Raw genomic sequence first — 24,204 nt, forward strand, 5'->3', positions numbered from 1 at the left:
CTCCCTCCTGTAAGCAAATCATCAACATAAAAATCCTTTAAAATCACCTGGGAAGCTAGAGGCAGGTTCAATTGATTCTCATGAGCTAATTGTTGTAAGCTTCTTATAGCCAAAAATGCTGCTGGAGCGGTCCCATATGTTAGCGTTTTCAGCTTGTATGTCTCAATTGGTTGCTCATCCGAAAACCTCCATAATATTTGTTGTAGTTTTTGCTGAGTTTTGCAAACAAAAACCTGTCGATACATCTTTTCGATGTCTGAAGCTATAACTACATTATGTTTTCGAAAACGAAGAAGAATGCACATTAAATCATCTTGTAATTTTGGTCCGACCATTAGAACATCATTTAATGACAAACCACTGTCAGTTCTAGCTGACCCATCAAACACTACCCTTAATTTTGTAGTTAAAGACGTTTCTTTTAAAACTCCATGATGTGGAAGATAGTAGTTGGGTGTTTCTGAATTGAAGTCAGTTTTATCTTCAACCTTTGACATGTGACCCAACTGGATATATTCCTGCATAAACTCATGGTATTTAATTTTCATTTCCAAATTTTTATTTAATTTATTTTCCAATAGTTCAAATCTTTTTAGTGCATTACTATAAGAATCTCCTAAGTCAGAAATGTTTGACCTTGTTGGTAATTTAACAACAAAATGACCGTTTTCATTTTTAATCGTGCTAGCTTCAAACAACTCTTGACAATAAATGTCCTCCTTGGACATAACCTTTTTTGCACCAAATTCTTCTATTAACCAAAATTTTTCAATTTGGTTTTCCAAAACATTAGACGAAAAATTACATACCACTGAATTGTTGCTAACCTTAATTGATTGACTAACTGGCCCTGAAATAACCCATCCCAACTTAGTTTTTTGGAGAATTGGTTGATCTTTGCCAAGTTTTATCTGACCCACACATAATAATTGCCAAAAAACCGATGCTCCCAGTAATACATCAATTTGTTTTGAAACCCCAAATGTTTCATCTGCAAGTACAATGTTTTTAGGAATATTTATAAAATCCAAGTTTAAATCCGAAGTTGGTAAATTGTCAGAAATTTTATCAATTACCAATAAAAATGCATTTGTTTGATAATTGCTAAACTTTGATAAAAGTGTCCCATTTAATGCCTGAGAAATGTTTGTTATACCTTGACCTAAACCTTTAACCGGAATGTGTACCTTATCTGCCCGTAATTGTAATTTTTCAAAAAATGAACGTGATATAAAATTTGACTGTGAACCTGAGTCCAATAAGACTCTACATTCATGCAAAATTCCATATTTGTCTTGCATATATACTAAGGCCGTTGAAAGTAAAATATCAGTTTTTAATCTGTATGATATACCTTGCTTAGAATGATTTAAAAAATTAATTGAATCCTGACCTATATCACCCGAATGTGATTCTAAAAAACATGTCTGACCTATATCACCCGAATGTGATTCCAAAAAACCTGTCTGACCCAAAAAGTTTAATTGAGATGTACCTTCCATTGAATTATTATGGAATGCACCTTGTCCCTGAATATGTACTTCCTTTCCCTGATTAGATATGCCATTTCCCTGTGTGTGTGTTTCTTTCTGGGTAGATATACCACAAATTTGTGATTCAACCTTTGATCCGTTGAGTTGAGTTGCATTTGTTTGTAAATGAGAATTGTTTATAAATTTACCATCCATATGTAAAAGAGTATTGTGTCGTTTTCCACAAAGTTTACAACCTCCCCATGTACAATGTTGTACTAAGTGTCCATCCTTTAGACAGTTCCAACATGCTTTTGATTTTGTTACCTCTTGTCTTCTAGCTGACACTGATAAATTATGAAATTTTTTACATGAATAAAAATAGTGCGGTAAATTACAAAGTGCACATTGTTTGGACGTTGCAATGAATGACTTTGATAATGTCATTTTTTGCACCCTTTTTTTTGTTTCCTTTGATATTTGCTCTATATCTTGTTTATCCCCTTCTGAATTTTGTAAGTGTTGCACTTTATGATCTATAAATGCTAAGAATTCCTGTATCGTAGAAAATTCGTTAACTGGACCCTTTTCTTGCCATTCCTTATTTGTGTAATAATCAAGCTTTTTCTCTATGGTACAAAGTAAAAGAACATCCCAATGTTCAACTGGATAACCTAACATACCTAGTGACTTTAAATTTCTTTTTATACAACCTGACAATTTCTTTAATTCTAAACTATTTACCTGAGTTATTTTTGGATATTCATATATAGCTTCAATATGACCACGTGCAATAAGTTTTTTCTTTTCATATGTTTCAGATAAAAGTTGCCATGCAATAGTAAAATTTTTGCTAGTAGTTTTTAGCTGCTCCAGTTCATCCTGGGCATCCCCTATTAAAGCCCTTTTTAAATAGTGAAGCTTGTCAACATCATTTAAATCAGAATTTTCTATGACCATACTAGTAAAACTATCTCTAAATTCTAACCAATGTTGATAACAACCATTAAAAGTTGGAACCTCCAGTGGTGGTAACCCTACATTTTTTAAGCTATTTCGATCTAAACTAGTATTGTGACCTGAGTTTGCTATAGTATCGTTTAAATTAACTTCATTCTTTAATATAATTTCTGCAGAGGCTATTAGTTTAAAATATGCATCCTGAAAATCTAACCTTTCTTGTAATTGTTCCTCTGATGTGTCTAATAAGTCAATTTCACTTTGTATTTGATCAAAATCATTCCACCATTCTTTGCATTTGTCAACCCTAACTTGTAATTCTACTATTTTATCGTGAGTAAAACTGCTTATAAATGAATCAAATTTTGTAATTTGTGCCTTGAAGATACCACGCTTTCTTTTTAAAATTGTTAACTGATCCATTGCATCGACTATGTATAATATTAATAAAGTTTAAAGCTTGCTATTAATAAATCCTAACAAACCGAAATTATAATAACCTTGTGACACAAATTAATATCTCTCTTATTCCAGGATAGGTATTATAGGAATGAAAAAATGTGTACTCACCACATACCATGCCATATAAACTTTTTCACTTGCCGATAAAAAATACACTAACTTGTTGCTTGTTGATAAAATCCGTTCGAATGACCATGAATAATGTTTTTATTTCTGAGCCTTCAGAAGTATTGTGGACTGTATTCCTTGTATAAAAAATATTTATTCTGACTTTTAACACCTTTATTATAATTATTTTATAAGAACTTAAAATTAACAAAACCCAAAAAAGAATGTCTTATTTCTCCTTGACAGCTACGCGCCGTCGTTGTCGCTGTCGCTAGTATTCGATGCATGCGCCCTGTGGTCCGTGCAGGGACGGCTCTTGCACTGTTGACTGCTGAACAATACTCATTAAATATAACTACTTTCTTCTTTAACATTAAACATTGAACATGTTTTCTTCTTCTGTAAGTGCCGTTCCGAACGTTCCCTAAGGGTACAAATATAGTGGACTGGCGCGGCGAGTCAAGTCAAACAGCGATTCTAGAGCTGCGCGTTTTTTCGACCAAAGATACCAACAACGCTTCACATGGGTATAATAATAGTAAGCAGCCAGCTTACGAGAAGAGACAAGCATAAGGATCTTAAAATGTTTTTGTAAATTTAACGGTTTTCGTCAAATTTGGCTTCAAAAAATTTAAATCGTCGCCATTTTGAAACGGATACAGGTTTTTTCATATTATTTATCTAAAGAATATGGCCCTATAAGATAAAACATTGTGCATAATCTCAACATGTATTTCAAAGCGTTTATGAGTTATGAATTCTCTCGTAAAAACACATACAGATAAATTAACAACAAAGCATACATAGTTTTTGGAACGTTTTTATTATTTTGATATCTTGAATCATATGCCAGAATATTGCTGATATACTATTTTGAACTACTACCATAGAACAACCGAATACAGAGAAGCGACAGTCCTTTGAAGTTACGTGGCCAAGCCGCCACAATGACAGCTAACAACCAGAAAATTAATAGTCAGTGGATATCACACAATATAAATTCTTAAGAGCGTAGCAATGCTTTTTAACATTTTTTTGGAATCCTGAGAAAACTAACAAACATTTTTGAAAAATTTAAACACAGAATGAAAGATTACATTATTACCGAGGGCCGAAAGTCCCTTAGAATAAACAAAATTTTTTTTTGAATGAGATATTTGAAATTAAAAATCACACTAAATTTTCTCTTTTTTTTACCCCTGTAACTTATTAAAATAAACATTATAGAAGTTTTCGGGGACTTTTGGCCCTCAGTAATAATGTGGTCTTTCATTCTGCGTTTAAATTTTTTAAAAATACTTATTAGTTTTTTTCAGGATTCGAAAAAAATGAATACATTTAAAAAACATTTGCCCGAAATTTTGCGCCTACGCTCTTAAATCAAATATTCTCGTGTATAAAACCCTCTATATATTTTTATTTCCTAAAAATACTATATTCGTATTGTTGTCTTCGAGCGCGCTGACACCCGGCCACCATCTGTTGATTTTTTGATCTGAGCCTTCGGAGACTTGCGTCTTTCAATAAAAGAAATAGCACTGACACCAAATTTAATGTTTTCATTTTGAACTATCCCTTCGCAGACCAAAGTTTATTTTTTATAGCTCGGACAGACACGTCGGCGTCGGCTTACTGTTCGAAAGTCAAACCAATATTATTATGTAATAACTGATAATAATTACAAAGCAATAGTAATTACCTGTTATTATTCTTAGGAAATCTAAATAAACTTATTACTTTTCCTGTCACAGATGAACATCTGACATTTCAAATGAAACAGACATTTTAAATATAAATTAAACTTTTAACTATAAACTTATACATTTAACTATAACTATAAACTATAACCTTTAACCTCTAACCTCTAACTATAAATAAATTATATAAATGGTCAAATGCACTTATTGTGTCGAGTATTTACCATAGAAGCCTACGGACTATAGAAAACAACCAGAATTAAAGAATAAGCACGTGTTTTTGACAGTTAAACAACCAGAATCGGGCATGCGTATACAAAAATGGTACACGCTTTTGGACCGCTGTGTCGCTTCTATGTGTGTTCGGTTATTCTATGCTACTACATTAACAGTCCACAGGTAGCGCCGAGTTGACTGGAGTAGCTCTTCAAAGAAGAATTTAACGATAGGAGAGTCAAGATTCATGTCGATGTAAGCAGCGCTGCTTGACGTCAATATTTCTTCATCTTTTTTATTTTTCCTTGTATTATTATATGTGATAATTTATATTTCTCCCCTGTCGCCACATGTCCCAAGAATTGAAGTTTTCATATTTTAACAGTTGTCAGTAATTCGCACTCCCTTCCTATTTTTCTCATTACCTCGATCCATGATATACTCAACATCCTTCTATAACACCCCATTTGAAATGAAAACGACGTATTTGTATATTCTTGGTAAAGTGTTTAACTTTCAATTCCATATACCAATATTGAGAACAGCGTCTTATTGTTTTCAGTTGGTTTGAAAGATCCTGGTTGCAAAGAAACTTTCTCATTTTATTTAAAACATTTCCGCTATAAAATTCCGCATAAATTGACAACTATCAATATTCTCGTCCACTTTTTTATAAATTCTTTCATGAATTATTTTAGGACACTTTAAGAGTATGATTTCTTATTGGGGTGGTTCTAGAGTGGTTACAGTGCCTAGCATTCGGTGTTTTAGGAAGGGTCCATAAGGTTGAAAGCAGCTATTGGTTTGGTATTTTACCCCAGGTATACAAGCTTTTAATAACTTTAATAGTGTATCTAAGGTTTCGTCGTTAATTCTTCCCGAACTTTTATTACATTTGTGTCGCTTATGTCGATTCCCCGATATATTGTATTTATGTATTTAGTTTCTCCATTATTTTCATGATTAGTTTTCCATCTGAGTATACCTACCTTTTTCCTTTTGTTAGTATGTGTAACTTCTTTTATCCTTTTGTGTTATATAAAGCTGTCACATTTTCTTTGTTATTCGTTAATTTATTTGCATTGCTTTGTTAGCCACTTCTCTCTCGCTTATTTTATTTCTTTCTTAATTTAAATTATCTAGACACGATCTGGCTTTTTGGAATCCGTCTTGTTCTTTGCCATAATGGTCCATGTATTGCTCTATTTTTTTCTTTTATTACTGTGGAAAAGATTTTTGCTATAAAAGGCATTACACTGATTTCTCTATAGTTATTTGGTGAGCTTTTGTCACCTTTTTTGAAAATGGAGGACATGTATGATATATTCCACTCCTCTGGAATTTCCTCTCCTGCTTCGATTTTATTGAACGAGTATGTCCAAAAATTAAAAATATTTCTATTCTTTATTTATTGAATGCTTCTAGTGTTTGAGTTATACAAAAATGTACTTACCTCTCTATTAGGAAAGTGTCAGGCCATTTAAATTTCTTCCTCTTGGCATTATGGAATAGAGGTAATACTGATCGTCCATCCATGTGTGGAGGAGGTTCCACTCCAGCCATGTCTAAAAACGTTGGAGCTAAATCTATATTGAGAACGATATCGTTGACGACCGTTCCCGGTTCAACTCCAGGACCTCTGACTAGGAAAGGAACTCTAACATCGAACTCGAAGGGAAAACTCTTACCCTACAAAAATAAATTATTGTTTTATTTTTTTCATATATTTTATCTGTTTTTCAGCGAAAGTAAAAGTTTGAAATTATATGAACTACTAATATAAACTACTTATATTAACTAGAATGGTTAGACACCTAATAGTTATAATTGAAAAACAATACAACAGACAAACAAAATATTCCCCGATATCGACATATAATGGGAATACAGCCTTGAACAAAATTTTAAAATGTAGAAGTTAAGAAGTAGGTAAAGAAAAAGTAAAAATCATTCAAGATAATTTCAGTTGAATAAATTAAAGTAGCTAAAAAGAAGGTACAGCATATGAGGAAAGAAATTATAGTAAAAAGTTTGGCACATCCTGGTTTAAGTTCTCCCCATTCCTCCCTTATTAAGTTCGTTTTTTACTTAAATTAACAAAAGGGCACTGAATAAAAGTAAGAAATCTTTAAAAATTTTCTCTGACTGAATAACAACCTGCCACCAACACCAATATCTCTTATTTTAAATAAACAAAATTTTGGAAGACTCATCTTTCACATATCTAACATATCGATCAACATTCACCGACGAATCGATGTGCTGATGAGAAGTGGAATAAAATAAAATACATACTTACAATATAACTTAAAACAACCTATTTTATATAAAGTTGTACTAACCTTAACTAATCCAAATTGACCTAAATGATACCCATGGTCACTGGTATATATAATGTACGTATTCTCCAACTCCCCAATCTCCTCAAGCTCCTGGACGACTCTTTGTACAGCAGCATCAACAGATTGTAATGTTTGAAGTCGTTTAGTCATCAAGAGATCAGTAAATTCTCGATGGATGGGTTGCATATTTTTTGTGAATTGTAAAATCCATTGTTTGTCTGGATTAGGAGCATGGTCATAACTTGGCGTACTATAAAGTTAGAAATTGGTTATAAATAACAGTATTAAATTTTCATCTCAGTAAATGAAACTTATTAATTAATTAAATATTATTAATGATTAATTAAATATGGACATGGTGGGGAAAACTAAATGCGAAATTGAGAACGTGTAGTTTAAGGATTATCTGGGAACAAAACAATGGGCCGGAAGAATAAAAAATAAACATGAATAAAGGAATAAAAAATTGGTGGAAGATGACGGTGTAAGATTTAATATGGAACCGAATGTTATGCTTTCAAATCTAATTAAAATTTTACATCGGTAACAATGACACACACGGGATGACGTGTATATGACTGCTTAATGAAATTTATGTGTAGAAGTAAAATTAACCTATGAATTTGAACTCTAATTGAAATTTTCTTCTCTGTTGTACCTCAATTGTTTTACCTCCTAACCGTAAGTTAATATACCTAGTTTATCTAAATGTACTGATGGTCCCTAGATAATAAGCGAGTGACCTCATCTGTATTGTATTGCTATGCTAACTTTTAATTTTTTAATGTATATTGAAATAACGTTTTTCTCTTTCCTTTAATGAAATTGTTAAGACTGACTGAGTAGTTAATGCAGATGGAAAAAACAGTACAGTACGCAAAGGAGTGAATACGACTTCTAATCAATAACGACTGGTAGTTAACAACATTAGCGATCAAGTACTCGTAAAGACGCTTGTGGGCTGAAGAAAGATTTTTTATCATCAAAAGTTGTTATTTCTTTTTTTGAGTACTCGATAGTTTTGTGTTCTCGTTAGTAAATCGACCCATTTCCAATGGCATGAAAATTCATACCATATTTACGAGTAGATATAAAATACAATTCGAAAAATAAGGTTGTGTTAACTCCTGTCCTTTATATTGATTGGATAATAAATCTGCAATGGCTGTATCTGAGGAACGTTTGTTTAGAAAGTATAATTTAATGTTCGAAACTACACGAATATCGACCTTAGCAGGTCGATTCTGATAAGAGCGATAAACTTTATGGCGATGGACATATCAGCATAATCTACAAAGAGAACAACTTTATCCTCATCACCTCAGCAGGCTATCGAGTGGGGCCACAGAAGACGGATACTACAAAGGGTGCAGTTGGTATGCCTTAGGAAAATATACCTTAAAATTTGCTACAAAAAATCCAGAGAAGGTGTTGTAACGTGGCGAGTATTGTCGGCATTAAATAAGAGTAGCCTAAACCTAGTACAATGCAGCAGTTTCAGAATAATATAAAACATAACATTCAAACTGCTTCCAACACTCTGCTAGAACCAGCAACAACAAATAAATCTTGGATGACTGATGATTTTTTTGCGCCCTATAGAGCACAAAATTTCAAAAGTCCAACAGCATAACAAAAGTATTCTGAACTAAATAGCAATATTAAACAAAAATACAAAAAAAACTGGGTAATTTTGCCGAATGTCGAGAAGTGCAGCGCCTGCATGCTCTGCACGGCCATGTAAAGTTTCATAGAAAGATTAAACAAATTACTGGCATAACAAAAAAACACCTATAACATGGACCCGTTGATCTGATGAAAAGTTGATCTTGGACCCGGTAGATCATTGCAACACCTGGAGAAGCTATCTTCTATTGATCTTTGAAGATCTGGATGAAGCAACAGAAGCTATCAACCGGGAAGACTGATCTAGCCTAGAAATTCTGGAGTCTAAGCTTTAGCAAGCCCCGAGAGCAATACAGAATCGAAAGAGTCCTGGTCAGTTTATTTGATCCAAAGCATCTGACGTATTTGTTCAAACGAATAAATGATTTTGGCAAAACTTGAACGAAATCGTTAAAATTAACGTCTGTAACCATTCCAAAAAAGGTATATTCCAAAGATTCTAGGGGCTATCATCGACTTATAAGTCTTATAAGCCATGCTCTGAAAGTTTTTCTTCGAGTCGTATATGAAAGGGTTAGGTACGAGAGTGGCTTCATACAAGAAATATATTAGAACCAAACTGCAAAAATGAGAATTAACAGGTTGCATATTTTCACCAAAACTTCTTAGTATATGTAGAAAATATATACCAAATGGCTGTGGAAGGAGAAAGAAAAGGAATTAAAATTAATGTGATTCCTATAGACAATATACGATATGCAGACGATACTGCAATTCTAGCACCAACTTTAAAGAATCTTCAGCACATATTAGGTAGGATTGAAGCCATGGGTAAACATTTTAGACTTAATATTAACGCTAGTATGACCTAATTTGTGGTAATAAGTCGACAGCCCATAATCAATATTATCTTAACTGTCGACAAATATACTATAGAGGAAGATAAAAATGGAACTGTGATGAAGAAGTTAAACTTAGAATCAATTATGCAAGAACAACATATGTCAAAATTAAAAAGTTCATATTAGCTTGCAGTCTCTCACTTGCACATAGACTACATGATATCCCATTTAACTGTATGGCACAGAGACTTGGTCTCTTACGGGTAGAACACTGAACTGCACTGAAGAATTTGAAATTTGTACTCTACGGAGACTCTTAGAAGTGCCATGGAACGCAAATACCAAGAATGATGGAGGTTTAAGAAAGGAAACATCGTTGAAGAAAGACAACTTTTCTACCTTGGCCATATCCTAAGGAGAAGCAAGTACTACATTACCAAACTAATTTTGCAGGGAAAGGTAAAGGAGCACCGTTGCCCAAGAAAAAAACATTTCTGGTTAGGAAACATAAGAGACAGGTGGAACATCAGAGAAGTAGTCATATGTGGCTAAACACAAGGTAGAAATGAAGTAGAAAAAAGTAGTAGGTAAGATATTAGTGCTGTGAAATATCTTCAAGTTTATTTAAATTTTAATAAAGCGTAAAAAATAGATTTTAACAAAGATACATCGTATTATTTCCCCTCTCCCCAATGGCGCTACAGCCCCAGTTAGGCGATGGCCTCCCTCAGTAGCCCTTTCCTCGGTTGCTCTCCTCCAGTTATCCACCCTCGATATCTCTCTAGCATCACTCTGGATGGAATGGATCCCAATATCCTCCTTAATATCATTCTTTCAAAAGTACTAATAAGGTTTATTGTTTCTTCTTGCATGATCCATGTTTCTGCGCCATATGTGGCTATTGGTCGTATGATGGTTTTATATATTTTGAACTTTACGTCCCTATGGATGTCTTTGGATCTAAACTCCTGCGACAGAGAGAAGTATGCTCTGTTAGCAAGTACTATATCCTTCTCCAGGTTTCCTCCTCATCGATGCCGTCCTTAATTATCTGTACTCCCAGGATGTAAGCTGTTTTACAACGTCAATATTTGCGTCGTCTAGTGTCAAATTTGTAGCATTTTTAAATTCTTTGATATGTATTGAAATCCCTTCGTATATATTAAAACACCGAAAAAGTATTTCAATCCTTTTTGCGTCGACGAGTTGATAATAGACACATTTTAAAGTTTGTTTATATGTCACAGATGTGTATTTCCTTGGTATTTTCTTTGATTTCTAAGCCACTTTAGGATATTGCACGTTAAATAAATATTCCCGTTTATATGTTTTGTTTATACCAAGTTGGGCAAATGAATTTTAAAGATAATTACATCACTCTCGATAAGGCCGGCCGCTGTTAAAGGCGTGTTTAGTTTTATTGGTGTCCGAATTTTCCTCCAAATTCGTAATGTTTTGTGTTTTTCGCCTATTTTCATGGGAAAATGTGTAGTATAGTAGCAGTTTTATGCGAAGTTAAAATAAGGTTGGGAAGAAACTTTGAACAGTCAAGACGCTGTGAGGGTCGGCGTCAAAAACCGGCAAATTTGTTGAAAATAGTGAATTATACTCATTGTAATGTGTCAGTTTTGAAAGAGTAATCACTGTTTCTATGTTTCTAAACATCTAAGAGATTTGTGTAGTCTACAACAACTTTGAAGAATAACCACATGTAGCCATTGTGTCCAGTTGTACCTATTCCAGTTTTTTAAGAAGTGCAACCTCAAATTTTGAGTCCAGTGCCCCAACTTCCAACCTCAATTTTCGCAGTTTGAAGATGAATTTGTTCGTGTGGCGGTAAATCTGACTCCAGTTCTAACCCCAGAAATTTTCGTAAGTCCATTTCCTAACCCCAGAAATTTTAGTGAAACCCAGGTAACTTTTTTTGTTTGAATTTTTAAAGTAAAAAATAGACATTTTTTCATTAATAATAATTGCTTTCATACAGGTTAAGAAATTGTAATAATTAAAATTGTAGATCTTAGGGTGTGGCCTAGCATGTTGTCATTTTAATTGTTCTCAGTGTTAAGATTTAGTACTGACATATGACAGTTAGCACTATTTTTGACATTTGGTAAATATCTAATCATATTTGAGATTTTGTTTTTGTTTTTTAAAGAAGGTTAACCACTACGCATAGTTTCACTTAAACATAATGATAAAACATAGTAAGTGTCTTTTCTGTATTTACTTTTGTAACTATTAATATAGTATTTTTGTACTATTTACTTTTGTAACTGTGGTGGGACAGTAATAAATATTTAATTTTTCCCTAAACCATTTTGTTTATTTCTTTCAACTAACTCTCTAAACCCTTTTTTGTGTTTTTAGGAAGGAAGGACCTTTTATTTCATCCAGCAGGAATATTCTTCAAGGCGGCGTCCATTTTAAATAGCTTCTTGTCTTTTGTTTGTCCAGGAGACTCATGTAAGTACCCCTTTTGTTTCATTTTTGTAGTTACCCCATTTCAGTCCCCTTGTCATTTACTTATCCACGACCCAGTTCTCCAAATAAACCCTGAGTGGCCGTTCGCAACGTTTCGGTTTGTTTTGCTTGCCCTATCTCCACCCCAATAATTTCTTCTTCCCCAACTTTCAACCTCCTATAGTAATACCCTATGTGGTAGGTAAAATAATCGTTACAAATTTTGTAAGGTTTGTTTTTTCACTGTTTGTAATTACCATTCTCGTTGAGAATAAGCCACAATATAAGTTTAAAATAAGTTTATTTTTGCGTTTCGATTTCCACTTCATTTGTATTAAATTCATTTAAATTTTAATTTAAAATTCATCTACGTTGACGGCTCGACCCATTTCTTTCGCATCGTATTGCGCAATTCTAGTCGTATTGCGCAAAGTATCTGCGCAATTTTAAATTATATTATTATCTAAGTCAAAGTTTACAATAGTAAATTTTTAAAGTTTATAATATCAAAAAAATCAGTTTTTTATGTCTGTTTTAAATTAAATTAAACTTACTGGTGAGTTGTTACATTGAAAAATAAGTGAGAAAACTGAGGCGCTGAATCTTCAGGGCCATGAGGTGCTGGAAACGACATCATTAACATCACTGGCTTATTGTGGTATTGTTTTTTAGAATGTCTCAAGAAGGTTATGGAATCATTTGCTATTAAATCCGAATAATAATCCTAAAAAAGAAAATACAAAAAAATGGTTTAATTAAAAGAGTTGGAAGAGACATTTACCTTTTGGTAATCAAATCCATGTTTTATTTTCTTTCCATTCATATTAATAGAATAATTATAATATTTTGAATTCATAATTAATCCGCCCCACTCTCGCCAACCTGGTGGAATGTATGAACCATTGTACTTGTTAAGATATTTTCCAAAATAACCTAAAACAGTTAAAAATAGAATTTTAAATGCAATTTTTGATTAGTTGCCTGATAGGAATTTTAAAAGAATTCAAACTTATTAGAAAATGTGGTTTGCAATTGAAATATACAAAACGTATCTTAAATACGTGTTACGAATAGAAAACTAAAAGACTTTACTAAAAACTAAAAGCGTTTTTGTGAATCAAAGCAAAGAATTGTGAAAAAAATAACTTTTTTTCTAACTGTACCAGTTTTTCTTTTAGCCAATCTACCATTGTGAAATTTTTCCTGTTATTTTTTGTAATTGGTCTAGTTTCCTTGTATTGAAACTCCACTTAATTTTTTAGTCATTCAAGTATTATAATATATATTAATTATTTAAAAACTTAGTAAAAGTATAATATATTGCTGATATAAATCAGCTAAGCTAAGATTAACGAAAAAAGACGAGAAAAAATGACGACGGAATTGGGACAGAAGCTAACACTGCACCAAAATGGCTCTTAACTGACTGCACAACCCGCTTCCATCTCAAACGATCGTCCATGATGGTTGATTCAGTGGGTAGCCCCATTGTTCTTAAACCTAACCGTATGTTATGGGATTTAATCTCTTGGACGACGTGGCTAGCCCTATACATCTGACCTTGGCATTTGTTCTCATCTCCACCTGACTGACTGTTCGGAAGATCGAGTAGCCTAACAGTCATTCTTGCCGGTCCTAAGACTGGAGGAGGGTTAAGCGGAGTGCCAACAACTTGCCTTCGTAAAAAAAACAGCCTGTTATGAAAACTGAAAACTACACAACTCTGCTATAAAACAAAACAAACTAATAATACAAGCACGAAAACTTAAATTTCACGTTTCAGCAACAACGAACACGCTTATCCACTGACAGCTTACCTTTACCTTTACAAGATAATTCCTAGTGCATATGCCATGAAAAGGGGTTGGTTTGACTTTAGGCTTTTATCTTACTAGTTTAGGGGGTATGTTGGGCTCATTCTTCATCAAAGTAAGGTGCTGGTGCATGTAATCCTCCCAGTACCTAGGACATCTTCCTAGGTCTGTTCGGAACCTTTTACACACAGCACAAAAAAAGGTTGAATGGTATTTTACTTACCAGTTCTGTATCCAGCATTCGACAAATATGTAGCAAACGTTCTGGTTTCATGCGTGGCCTGCCATTGTGTGCTCGAACAGTTATCGTTGTTAGTATAGACAAAATGGTTGTGAACGTACATTCCCGTCAACAAGGACGATCGAGATGGGCAGCACATCGGAGTGGTGACGTAAGCATGGCGAAATTCCGCTCCATGATCTCGGATGGACTTTAATGTTTTCGGCATGAAGTTGAGCGATCCCAGTTCCACATCCTGATCATCCGTTAAGATTAAAATTATGTTAGGTTTCGGACTTGTTCTCGTTGTTATAGGTGAGAAGACCTGAAATTTTTTATAATATGTTTTGTTAATAATATATTTAAGAATAAACAATATGAGTAATTTCTACTCTTAATATTATATTTTTTAGTTTTTATAAAAGAATCCTGAGAAGAATAGTTTTAAGAAAGAAGTTTGAAGAATAGTTTTAAGTATTATCGTCATAATAATGTAATACTTGTCGTGTAAATATAGCAATAATATATGCTATCTTTTGTAATTCGAAGTACGTCAATTCGTTACCAAATATTGGTGATCGTCTTGGCTATTCTTACGAAAACGACAATAGCTTGGCCACGTGATGAGAGGAACAAAATACCAGGTTCTGCAGAATATCATGCAGGGAAAGATTTTAGAAAAGAGTAGAGTTGGAAGGCGACGAATGTCATTGCTGTGCAAGCTCAGAGAGTGGTTTGGTTGCTCGTCTTACCAGTTTTTTAGACCAGCCGTAAAGGGACTAGAGATAATCATGATGATCGCCAACCTTCGAAAGCATTTTGGCTATTCTTAATTTATAGACAGAGAAAAGGAAGAATAAGCTAAAATTATAAAAATTTCTTATTTCTGCATTTAGAGAAATGAATTATAATTACATGTCTTTTTTGTGTACGTTAAAAGTAATATCAATTTATTAAGAACTTATATGGTGAATGTTTAAACTTAGAATATTATATCGGCTTAGATTTAAAATATGTAAAATCGACAATTTGTTTACACTGAACAAAAGACACAACAACAATACACCATAGTTCAGAATAGAAATAAAAGAGAAATGTAAAGAGAAACGAGAGGCCTACACGAAGTACAAAACATCAAATACTCCAGAATTCTGAGACACCTATAGAAGAATACGAAATACAACAATGCAGTTGGTAAGAAGAACAAAAAATGAACACTGGGAACAGTTTACAAAAAGGATGGAAAGCGACTTCTACGGTAAACAAAAACAAATATGGAGATTCATAAGAAACCAACGGAAAGAAATGGCAGAATTGAAGGAATACAATAACATACCAGCAAACGAATGGGAAAGATACCTGACGGAACTATTTAAAGAAAAGGAAAATAATAATCAACACAATAACGTACCTGAATTAAGACACGAAATAGAAATCAGTTTTCAGGAAGTAGAAATAGCCATAAATTCACTCAAAAATAGAAAGTCACCAGGACCAGACGGAATAACCAACGAGCTTCTATAACACGGAGGAGAAAGTATAACCCTAGAGATGATAAAACTTATACAAAAACTAATATTGCATTGCAAGATACCAGACGCATGGAGAAACAGCATAATGATACCAATATTCAAAAAAGGAGATAAAGAAGACCCTAACAATTATAGAGGTATAAATCTACTGAACACCGGACTTAAGCTTACCACAAAAGTCCTAACCAACAAAATCAATAAACTAACAACTTTATCAGATGAACAACAAGGATTCAGATCCGGAAGATCCTGCGTAGATGCCTGATTTGTACTAAAACAAATCACAGAAAAGGCCATCAAGAATAATAAACCAGCATATCTATGTTTTATAGACCTTACAAAGGCTTTACATCTACTGTATAAAAGAAACATACCAATCAATATTATACAAACCATCGAAAACATCAACTTCCATAATCGAATACAGGCAAAGACAAATGGAAAACTAACACAGTGTATACGAGTACAAAGCGGAGTCAGACATGGTGACTCGTTAAGCCCACTTCTTTTTAATATAATAATGGACAAAATAATACAAGCAGTACGTAAAGGTCATGGTTACAGAATAAGGAATAAAGAAATCCAAATATTATGTTATGCAGACGACGCCGCATTAATCGCCGAGACAGAAGACGAGCTTCAAAGATTAACAGACATCTTCAATACAATAGCCAAGAAATACAATATGATATACAATATCAGCAGAAAAAACCAAATGTATGACAACATCTAAATACCTACTACGACGTAAAATCGAAATTGATGGGAAAATAATAAAGCAGAAAGCAAGGTTTAGATATCTGGGAATAGATATAACTAGTTACTGAGGTGTTGAAGAAGAAGTAGGACAAGAAAGCTTAAAAGCGAGTAAAGCGGCGAGATCTCTTAATGACACAATCTGGAAGAACAAACATCTAAGACAAGACACAAAAACAAGAATCTATAAAACAGCAATTAGACCTATATTAACATACACGGCAAAGACAAGACCTGGCACATCTAAAACGAGACGACTACTAGAAACAACAGAGATGAAAGTACTCCGACGAATATCAGGGAAAAGTTTGTTGGATAGGGAGAGAAGCGAAAACATAAGAAGAGCATGCAATATAGAAGACATAAATGGATGGGTGACAAAACGGAAACAGGAGTGGAACGAACACATTAGTAGAATGGAAGAGGATAGGATAGTACGAATAGCACGAAATAAGTCACCAAATAGACGAAGAAGTATTTGCAGACCAAAAAAAAGATGTTGCGATAATTTAAACAATTTAGGAGGCTAATATTGAAGAAGAAACAGGCTTTTATTGTTTGTTTTTGAAATACGAAAAACATTTAGTTAAAAAGAGGGTATGGAAGGAGATTTTGGATGTTAGGTAAATTTTGGAAGAAGGCTGTTATCTGTTTTTGACGTTAGAAGTAAAAACATCCAATCCTGATAAGTAAACGAGTGACGGAAAATTTAAACAGTGTAAAAGTAATTTGTGAATAAGAGCTAAGAATGAATGCTGATTGGGAAAAGTTAAAAAAAGTAGTTTAACTTTTGTAGTATTTATTGGGAACTGAGTTGCCTAATGAGTAAGATACAAAAAACAAGTGCACAATACGGACTCAGACTAAATATCACAAAAACCAAATGGATGTTAGTAAGCAAAACCCAACAACCACCACAGCAACTGATATTAGACAATGAAAGAATTGAACACGTGGATTCGTACATCTACTTGCGAACAACAGTTAACTCAAATTGGGATCAAGCGAAGGAAATACGTATAAGAGTAGAAAAGGCAAGAGCATCGTTCACTATCATGAAGCAAATTTTCACCTCTAAAAGCCTCACCCTACCTCTCAAAATTCGACTTCTGAAATGTTATGTATTCCCGGTTTTGTTATATGGAATGGAGGCGTGGACAATGACCGCAACATTGATGAAAAAAGTAGAGGCCTTCGAAATGTGGGCTTACAGACGTATATTACGTATATCCTGGACTGATCACGTGACCAACGAAGAGGTACTACGCCGGATAGGTAAAGAGAGAGAGGTAGGAATAAGTATAAAGAAAAGAAAGTTGGAATACTTGGGTCACGTTATGAGACATAATAAATATAGAGTACTACAACTGATCATTCAAGGGAAAATAGACAGCAGAAGGGGTCCAGGTAGGAGAAGACACTCGTGGCTCCAAAACTTGCGGCAATGGTTCGGATTGTCATCTGCTGAACTATTCAGATCTGCCGTAAACAGAGTCAGAATAGCCATGTTGATTGCCAACGTTCGGAACGGACAAGGCACATGAAGAAGAAGAAGTATTTATTGTAAATACAAACCAGGTATTATTCGTTGGGAGAATTAAAGACAAGGAGATTCAAGTCCTCATGACCTGAACCATTAGTAATATTATCTAGCACGGGTTCGGCGTATTTCTCCATGTAAAATACCCTAAGAATTCTTTTTTTCAATTTTGTTCTTTAAAATGAATGAAAGTTACGTTTTTTTTTTAAAAACTCAGAAATGTGCCTGTTTTTTAACACAACATAGAACATTCATTCAATTCGTTAGTGTTCTTATTCTTATGAGCTCCCCGTTCTGTTTTTCTTATTTAGGTACATATATAAACGTATTTGACTTAAAAAATAACTAAAAAAATATTAAGAATATAAGCACTTACTTGAGATTTTCGTTGTCGACGATGTAGATATACATTTGCATTCACGCTACATATGACTAGAACTAAAAAAGCAGATAAAATGAAGTTGCTTTCCATTTCTTTATTTATTTTAAATATTTTACAGTTTCTATTTATTCTACTCTGATGTATAGGAAATACCCTTTCCTATCCTGTATCTTTATCTTCCTATGTCATTTTTGTTGACTGTAACAATAAATAATGACTATGCTGAATGATGCATCAGTTATGCTTTCTTCTTGTTAATTCCATATTTTTTCTGCTTGATAACCTAGAACAAAAATATATTGTAAATTTTAAAACCGATGGCTCTAAAATTGCTGAAGTAAAATTTAGCATCATTTATTGCATATCATTAGGATTTCTAATATAGATAAGAATATTCGGAATCAATGAATCAAATATATTACATCATTATTAAAGATATATTATAAATATATTACAAATATATTACATCAGTAACCCTAGACAAAACGTCAAAACCAGTGGCTGCTCGCGAATCTCAAAAGAGGTGAAGCAAATCCTGCCTGACACATAGACATATAATAAAAATAGACTGAGCGCTGCTCAGTCTATTTTTATCCCCGCTACCTACTACCCGCTACCCGCCGATCAGGCGGGTAGCAGGTAGGAACTCCTCTGGATAGTCCTATCAGGGAAAATGAATCAATCCCTGCCCTCCGCAGATTTCAGGGGTTTCCTGACCCGGGAAACTAGTACCTGCTTAGGGTCCCTTATCCAGGGCCACGGATGAAGTCCACAACGGCAGACACGGCGGAGAAGAATACCTTGGGTACGGCGTGGATGGCGGAAGTGGCAATCCCCTGATTTTAGGTATTGTATAGAATCACTCGCCAACCCGCTCGGCAAGCGTGGCGTTTTAAATATGCTAAAACCTCCCAAGTTGAAGATGTCGAGTATCAATACGAAATTACCCCAGGTGAGTAGAGTTAAACACTCAGAATCTCACACTGAGCAATCAGTCAGCCTCATGAATTCTGGGGGAGGCAAATATTCGACTGAATCAAATAAGAAAAACTACCCATCATTGCTTCGTATAGCCATTTACAATATAAGAACTATGAGGACCCAAGAACACCTTGACGAACTAGAACAAGAGCACTCAAATATCAAATGGGATATAATTGGACTGTGTAAAACTCGTTTACCAGGAAAAGTATGTACCATCTTAAAATCTGGTCACCACCTATACCAGAAAAACTCCGTAGAAAATCATCACATAGGCGGTGTAGCGTTCCTAACGAAGTTCTGTGAAGTATCAAACAGAGTCATATATCTTGTCATCGCTTTAAACAGCAGATACAGCTTACAGATCATCATCAATCAGCCAATCCCGTCCACTGCTGGACATAGGCCTCCCTCAGTTCTTTCCAGTGTTCTCTACACTGGGCCGCTTGTAGCCAGTTTCCCGCTACTCTTTTTATGTCGTCGGTCCATCTAGTCGGTGGTCGTCCTCGGCTTCTTTTATAATTTCTGGGCCTCCATTCCATAATTTGTCTTGTCCATCGTCCATCTTGTGTTCTGGCTAAGTGTCCTGCCCAGTTCCACTTAAGTCTCGTGGTTCTTTCGATGACGTCTTGAACTCCTGATCTTTGCCTGATTTGTCGGTTTGTTATGTGGTCTCGGAGGCTCACATTCAGCATTGCACGTTCCATGGCTCGTTGTGTAACTCTTAGTTTATTCGCAGATTTCTGCGTGAGTGTTAAAGTCTCTGCTCCATAAGTTTGTACAGGCAAAACACATTGGTTATAAACTTTTCGCTTGAGACACATGGGAATTGAACTTTTTAGAATATGGCTTAGTTTGCCAAATGCTGCCCATGTCAGGCCTATTCGCCTCTGTATTTCATTTGTTTGATTGTCTCTGTTTATTTTGATCTCGTGTCCCAGATATTTGTAAGTGTCTGTTTGTTGTATGGTATTATTGTCGATAGTTATATTTCCACTCATTACGAGATTTGTCATAAGTTTAGTTTTCTCAAAGTTTATCTTTAATCCTGCTCTTTCAGACAGACTTTTAAGCGAATGTAGCATCAGATTAGCATGTAGCTTACAGATAATACATGGATATTCACCGACTGGAAACTCAACAGACAAGGAAGCTGAATCATTTTACGAGGATCTAACAACAGCAAGGAACCAAGAAAAATCACACTTCGTAATAATCACGGGAGATTTTAATGCAAAAATTTGAACAAAAGACACACAATATATCGGTCGCTTTGGGCTGGACAACAGGAACGAAAGGGGTGAGATGTTGTACAACTACTTAAGCAACGAAAATTTATTTTGTCTCAACACTTTCTTTAAAAAATCTAAACAACGTAAATGGACATGGATCAGCCCAGACAAGAAAACTAAGAACGAAATAGACTCTATACTCTCCAATAACAAAAACATATGCACCGACGTGACAGTACTTAACAAATTCTATACCGGAAGTGACCATAGATTGGTTAGAGCGAATATTAAAATACAGACGAGAGTAGAAAGAAAAAACCTTATTAAACGAGAACGATACCCAACCACCGATGTCCTATTTCAAAAATAAACGGAATACCAAAAAGAGCTAAGCACAAGACAAAAATCAGTTGAGACACTGAGACAAATGGATATAAACGGACTAGCCAATAAAATAAAAGTAACTGTAACAGCATCGGTTAAGAAAATATGAACACGAAAACAGCCAAAACATCTAAACTTCAACCTAATACAATTAAACTACTAAAAGAAAGACGAAACAGAACAGATCGAACTTCGGACAGCTTCAAAAGTTTGAACAAAAACGTGAAGAAAGAAATTAGGAACGATCATAGAAACTATACTAACAATCTAATAAAAAATATAATACAAGATAACTGCAATATGAAAGTACTCAAAGCAAAAAAACTCAAACGGCACAAGAAAAATCATAGAAATAAAAAATGAGAAAAACGTCATCGTCCGAGACAGAAAGGAAATAAGCGAGGCCATTGAAAAATTCTACACTAAATTATACTCTGCAAATACACAACCACAACAACGACGTACTGAACGAACAATAATTAACACCGGCTCAGAAGAGATACCGGACATAACCGACTATGAAATAAGAATGGCCCTACATCAACTAAAAACGAATAAATGTCCGGGAGAGGATAAAATTACAGTCGAAATGTTGAAAATTGGTGGATGATAAATAGAACAGGTATTAAATATTTTATTTAATAAAGTAATTGATGAAGGAAAGGTTCCTCAAGAATGGTACAACTCCGAAGTCATTTTACTATTTAAGAAACGAGACAAAGCAAACATCGAGAATTACCGACCAATATCCTTGCTCTCACATCTGTATAAATTACTAACTAAAATCATAACCAAACGCTTGACACATAAGCTCGATTTCTATCAACCTATCGAGCAGGCTGGATTCAGAAAACATTTTAGTACCATAGATAGACCACTTGCACACCGTAAAAGCACTGATAGAAAAATGCACCGAGTATAATGTTCCAATTCATATGGCGTTCCCATAAGACTCCAACGGGGAGTAAGACAAGGAGACACTATCTCTCCCAAACTATTTACCCTTGCTCTAGAAGACATTTTTAAGAAACTAGAATGGAACAATAAGGGTATCAACGTCGACGGATCATACTTAAACCATTTGTCATTCGCAGATGACATAGTTTTAATAGCCAATAATATCTAAGACCTAAATGATATGTTACAACAATTAAATGCAGTTTCAAGAGCGGTAGGCTTAAAAATGAACTACAGCAAAACAAAAATACTGAGCCGAGACCAGACAAATATAACAATACAAAATCATACCATAGAAAATGTTGAACATTATGTATATCTAGGTCATGTTATCAAACTAGGAAAACCAAATCAAGATGCTGAAATTAAAAGAAGAACACAACTGGCATGGGGCGCTTTCGGCAAATTAGCATATATCTTGAAAAACACCTCCATTCCTGTAAACTTAAAGAAAAAGGTGTATAACACATGCATACTACCAGTTTGTACTTACGGCTTGGAGACAATAGCCCTTACCAAAAAATCTGCTAAAAAATTAGAAACAACGCAAAGAGCAATGGAACGAATCATGCTTGGAATATCACTAAAAGACAAGATTAGAAACACCGAGATAAGACGCAGAACGAAGATTAGGGATATTGTGGAAGAAATTACAAAAATTAAATGGTGCTGGGCAGGTCACGTAGCCCGATGTAACGACAACAGGTGGACACGGAGAATTCTAGAATGGAGACCAAGGACGACAACAAGAAGGATGGGAAGACCTCAAAAAAGATGGGTAGATGACATAAGAACAGTGGCAGGCAAACAGTGGATTAGATTGGCGCAAGATAGAGAAAGATGGAAGCAATTGGGAGAGACCTACATTCAGGAGTGGATAGAAAATGGTTGACAAAGAAGAGCGCTGCTATACAGCCAGCCGCGTTCCCCCAGTGCGACAGAGAAAACTGACGCAATATAGTCCCTTTCTAATTTGCCGGGTTTGTCAACTACATGACTTAAATGACCAATGAAGAGGTCGCTTTGCGTCAGTTTTCTCTGAATTGTAGTCTATTTGTATTATATGTCTATGGTATGGACTAACCTGACCTAACCTAACCCAACCCAACCTTAAGTAAGCTATCCTAACGTAACTAATTCGTACACCACTTTATTATAGACTGCGAGAAATCCTGAGAAACCTAATGGTTAGATCAGGTCACAGCAACATCATACATGTAACTAGGGATGCCGTATGGATGAAGACTTCTGATCATATGATATCCAAATGCTGGCCTAAAGTACCTTTTCAGGTAAACACTCACTAACGATAGTCCAGGGGTTCTTAGAAATCCGAAAGCAGAATAATACTTAGTACGAACCTTGTAACTAGCGCCCTCTATGAGAGTCAGATATAAAAACAAATAATTTGTGGGATGTATTAGCTTTCAAAAAATATTCGTATAAACTTTCATTACAATGTTGTAAGTAGTTTCGGCAAAATCGTAAAAAATGTGTAACTTTTTTTTCTTCAACGTCCTAACGGATGGCGTTGCAAAAATTTTTTACTAAGCAAACCCCAATTATTGTTCAGATTTTTACCTTTCCTAGAGACGCTGTTACCTTTTTTTTGAAACACCCTACATAAAGACGATTACAGAAAAAAAGGTTATTATTAATTTAATTAAATTTCATTGAAAAATGTCCATTAAAATCTAAATATAATATAAAACATATTTACAATATAGTATAAAGTTACAAAAATTACTTCCAACGGTGTATTTAAAAAGAATATTCGACTAAAATGTCTGTCTTTTTAATTTACCTTTTTCAATGAATGAATGCTTATTCCACTAATTTGTGTGACGCAATTGGCTTTGTGCAATCATTACGTGGCTCGGTTTCCAGTTTTAATGGACATTTCATGTTGGGGCCATACTTTAGTTTTTATTCCGTCAAGTCGGATTTTATTCCGTGATTGATTTAGCTATTCTGGCTTTTGCAGGAATTAAAAGCCTGTTTTACGTATACTCTAAAGTATTGACTTTTGAAATTTAAGCTTAACTTTAGCGGATTAAAATACTTTTTGCTTTATTATCTTATTTTCTTTCTTACGAGGCTGAGTTAATAGATAAATAAATGTATTACAGAGTAGTCGGTGCGTTTTGATTTAGTTTGAGTCTTCTTACAAACTCACTCTGATGACGGGTAGACCCAGAAACACGTGTTAGGGAGTGGT

General features: G+C 34.4%; 1 protein-coding gene across 2 annotated transcripts in view; it reads right to left on the bottom strand.

Moving 5' to 3' along the window:
* Sulf1 (Extracellular sulfatase Sulf1) overlaps positions 1-24,204 on the bottom strand; it is a 280,791-nt gene that overhangs the window by 24,393 nt on the left and 232,194 nt on the right. For both annotated transcript variants that reach the window (XM_072526791.1, XM_072526790.1), the window contains exons 3-8: positions 18,427-18,715; positions 14,226-14,547; positions 12,970-13,121; positions 12,743-12,912; positions 7,258-7,507; positions 6,369-6,604 (exon numbers count right to left, since the gene is read on the bottom strand). In XM_072526791.1, the coding sequence (XP_072382892.1) occupies positions 6,369-6,604; positions 7,258-7,507; positions 12,743-12,912; positions 12,970-13,121; positions 14,226-14,547; positions 18,427-18,522 (1,226 nt within the window). In that variant the 5' untranslated portion in view covers positions 18,523-18,715. The remainder of the gene's footprint in view (positions 1-6,368; positions 6,605-7,257; positions 7,508-12,742; positions 12,913-12,969; positions 13,122-14,225; positions 14,548-18,426; positions 18,716-24,204) is intronic.

The sequence above is a fragment of the Diabrotica undecimpunctata genome, chromosome 3 (assembly GCF_040954645.1).
Source record: "Diabrotica undecimpunctata isolate CICGRU chromosome 3, icDiaUnde3, whole genome shotgun sequence".
Classification (NCBI taxonomy): domain Eukaryota; kingdom Metazoa; phylum Arthropoda; class Insecta; order Coleoptera; family Chrysomelidae; genus Diabrotica; species Diabrotica undecimpunctata.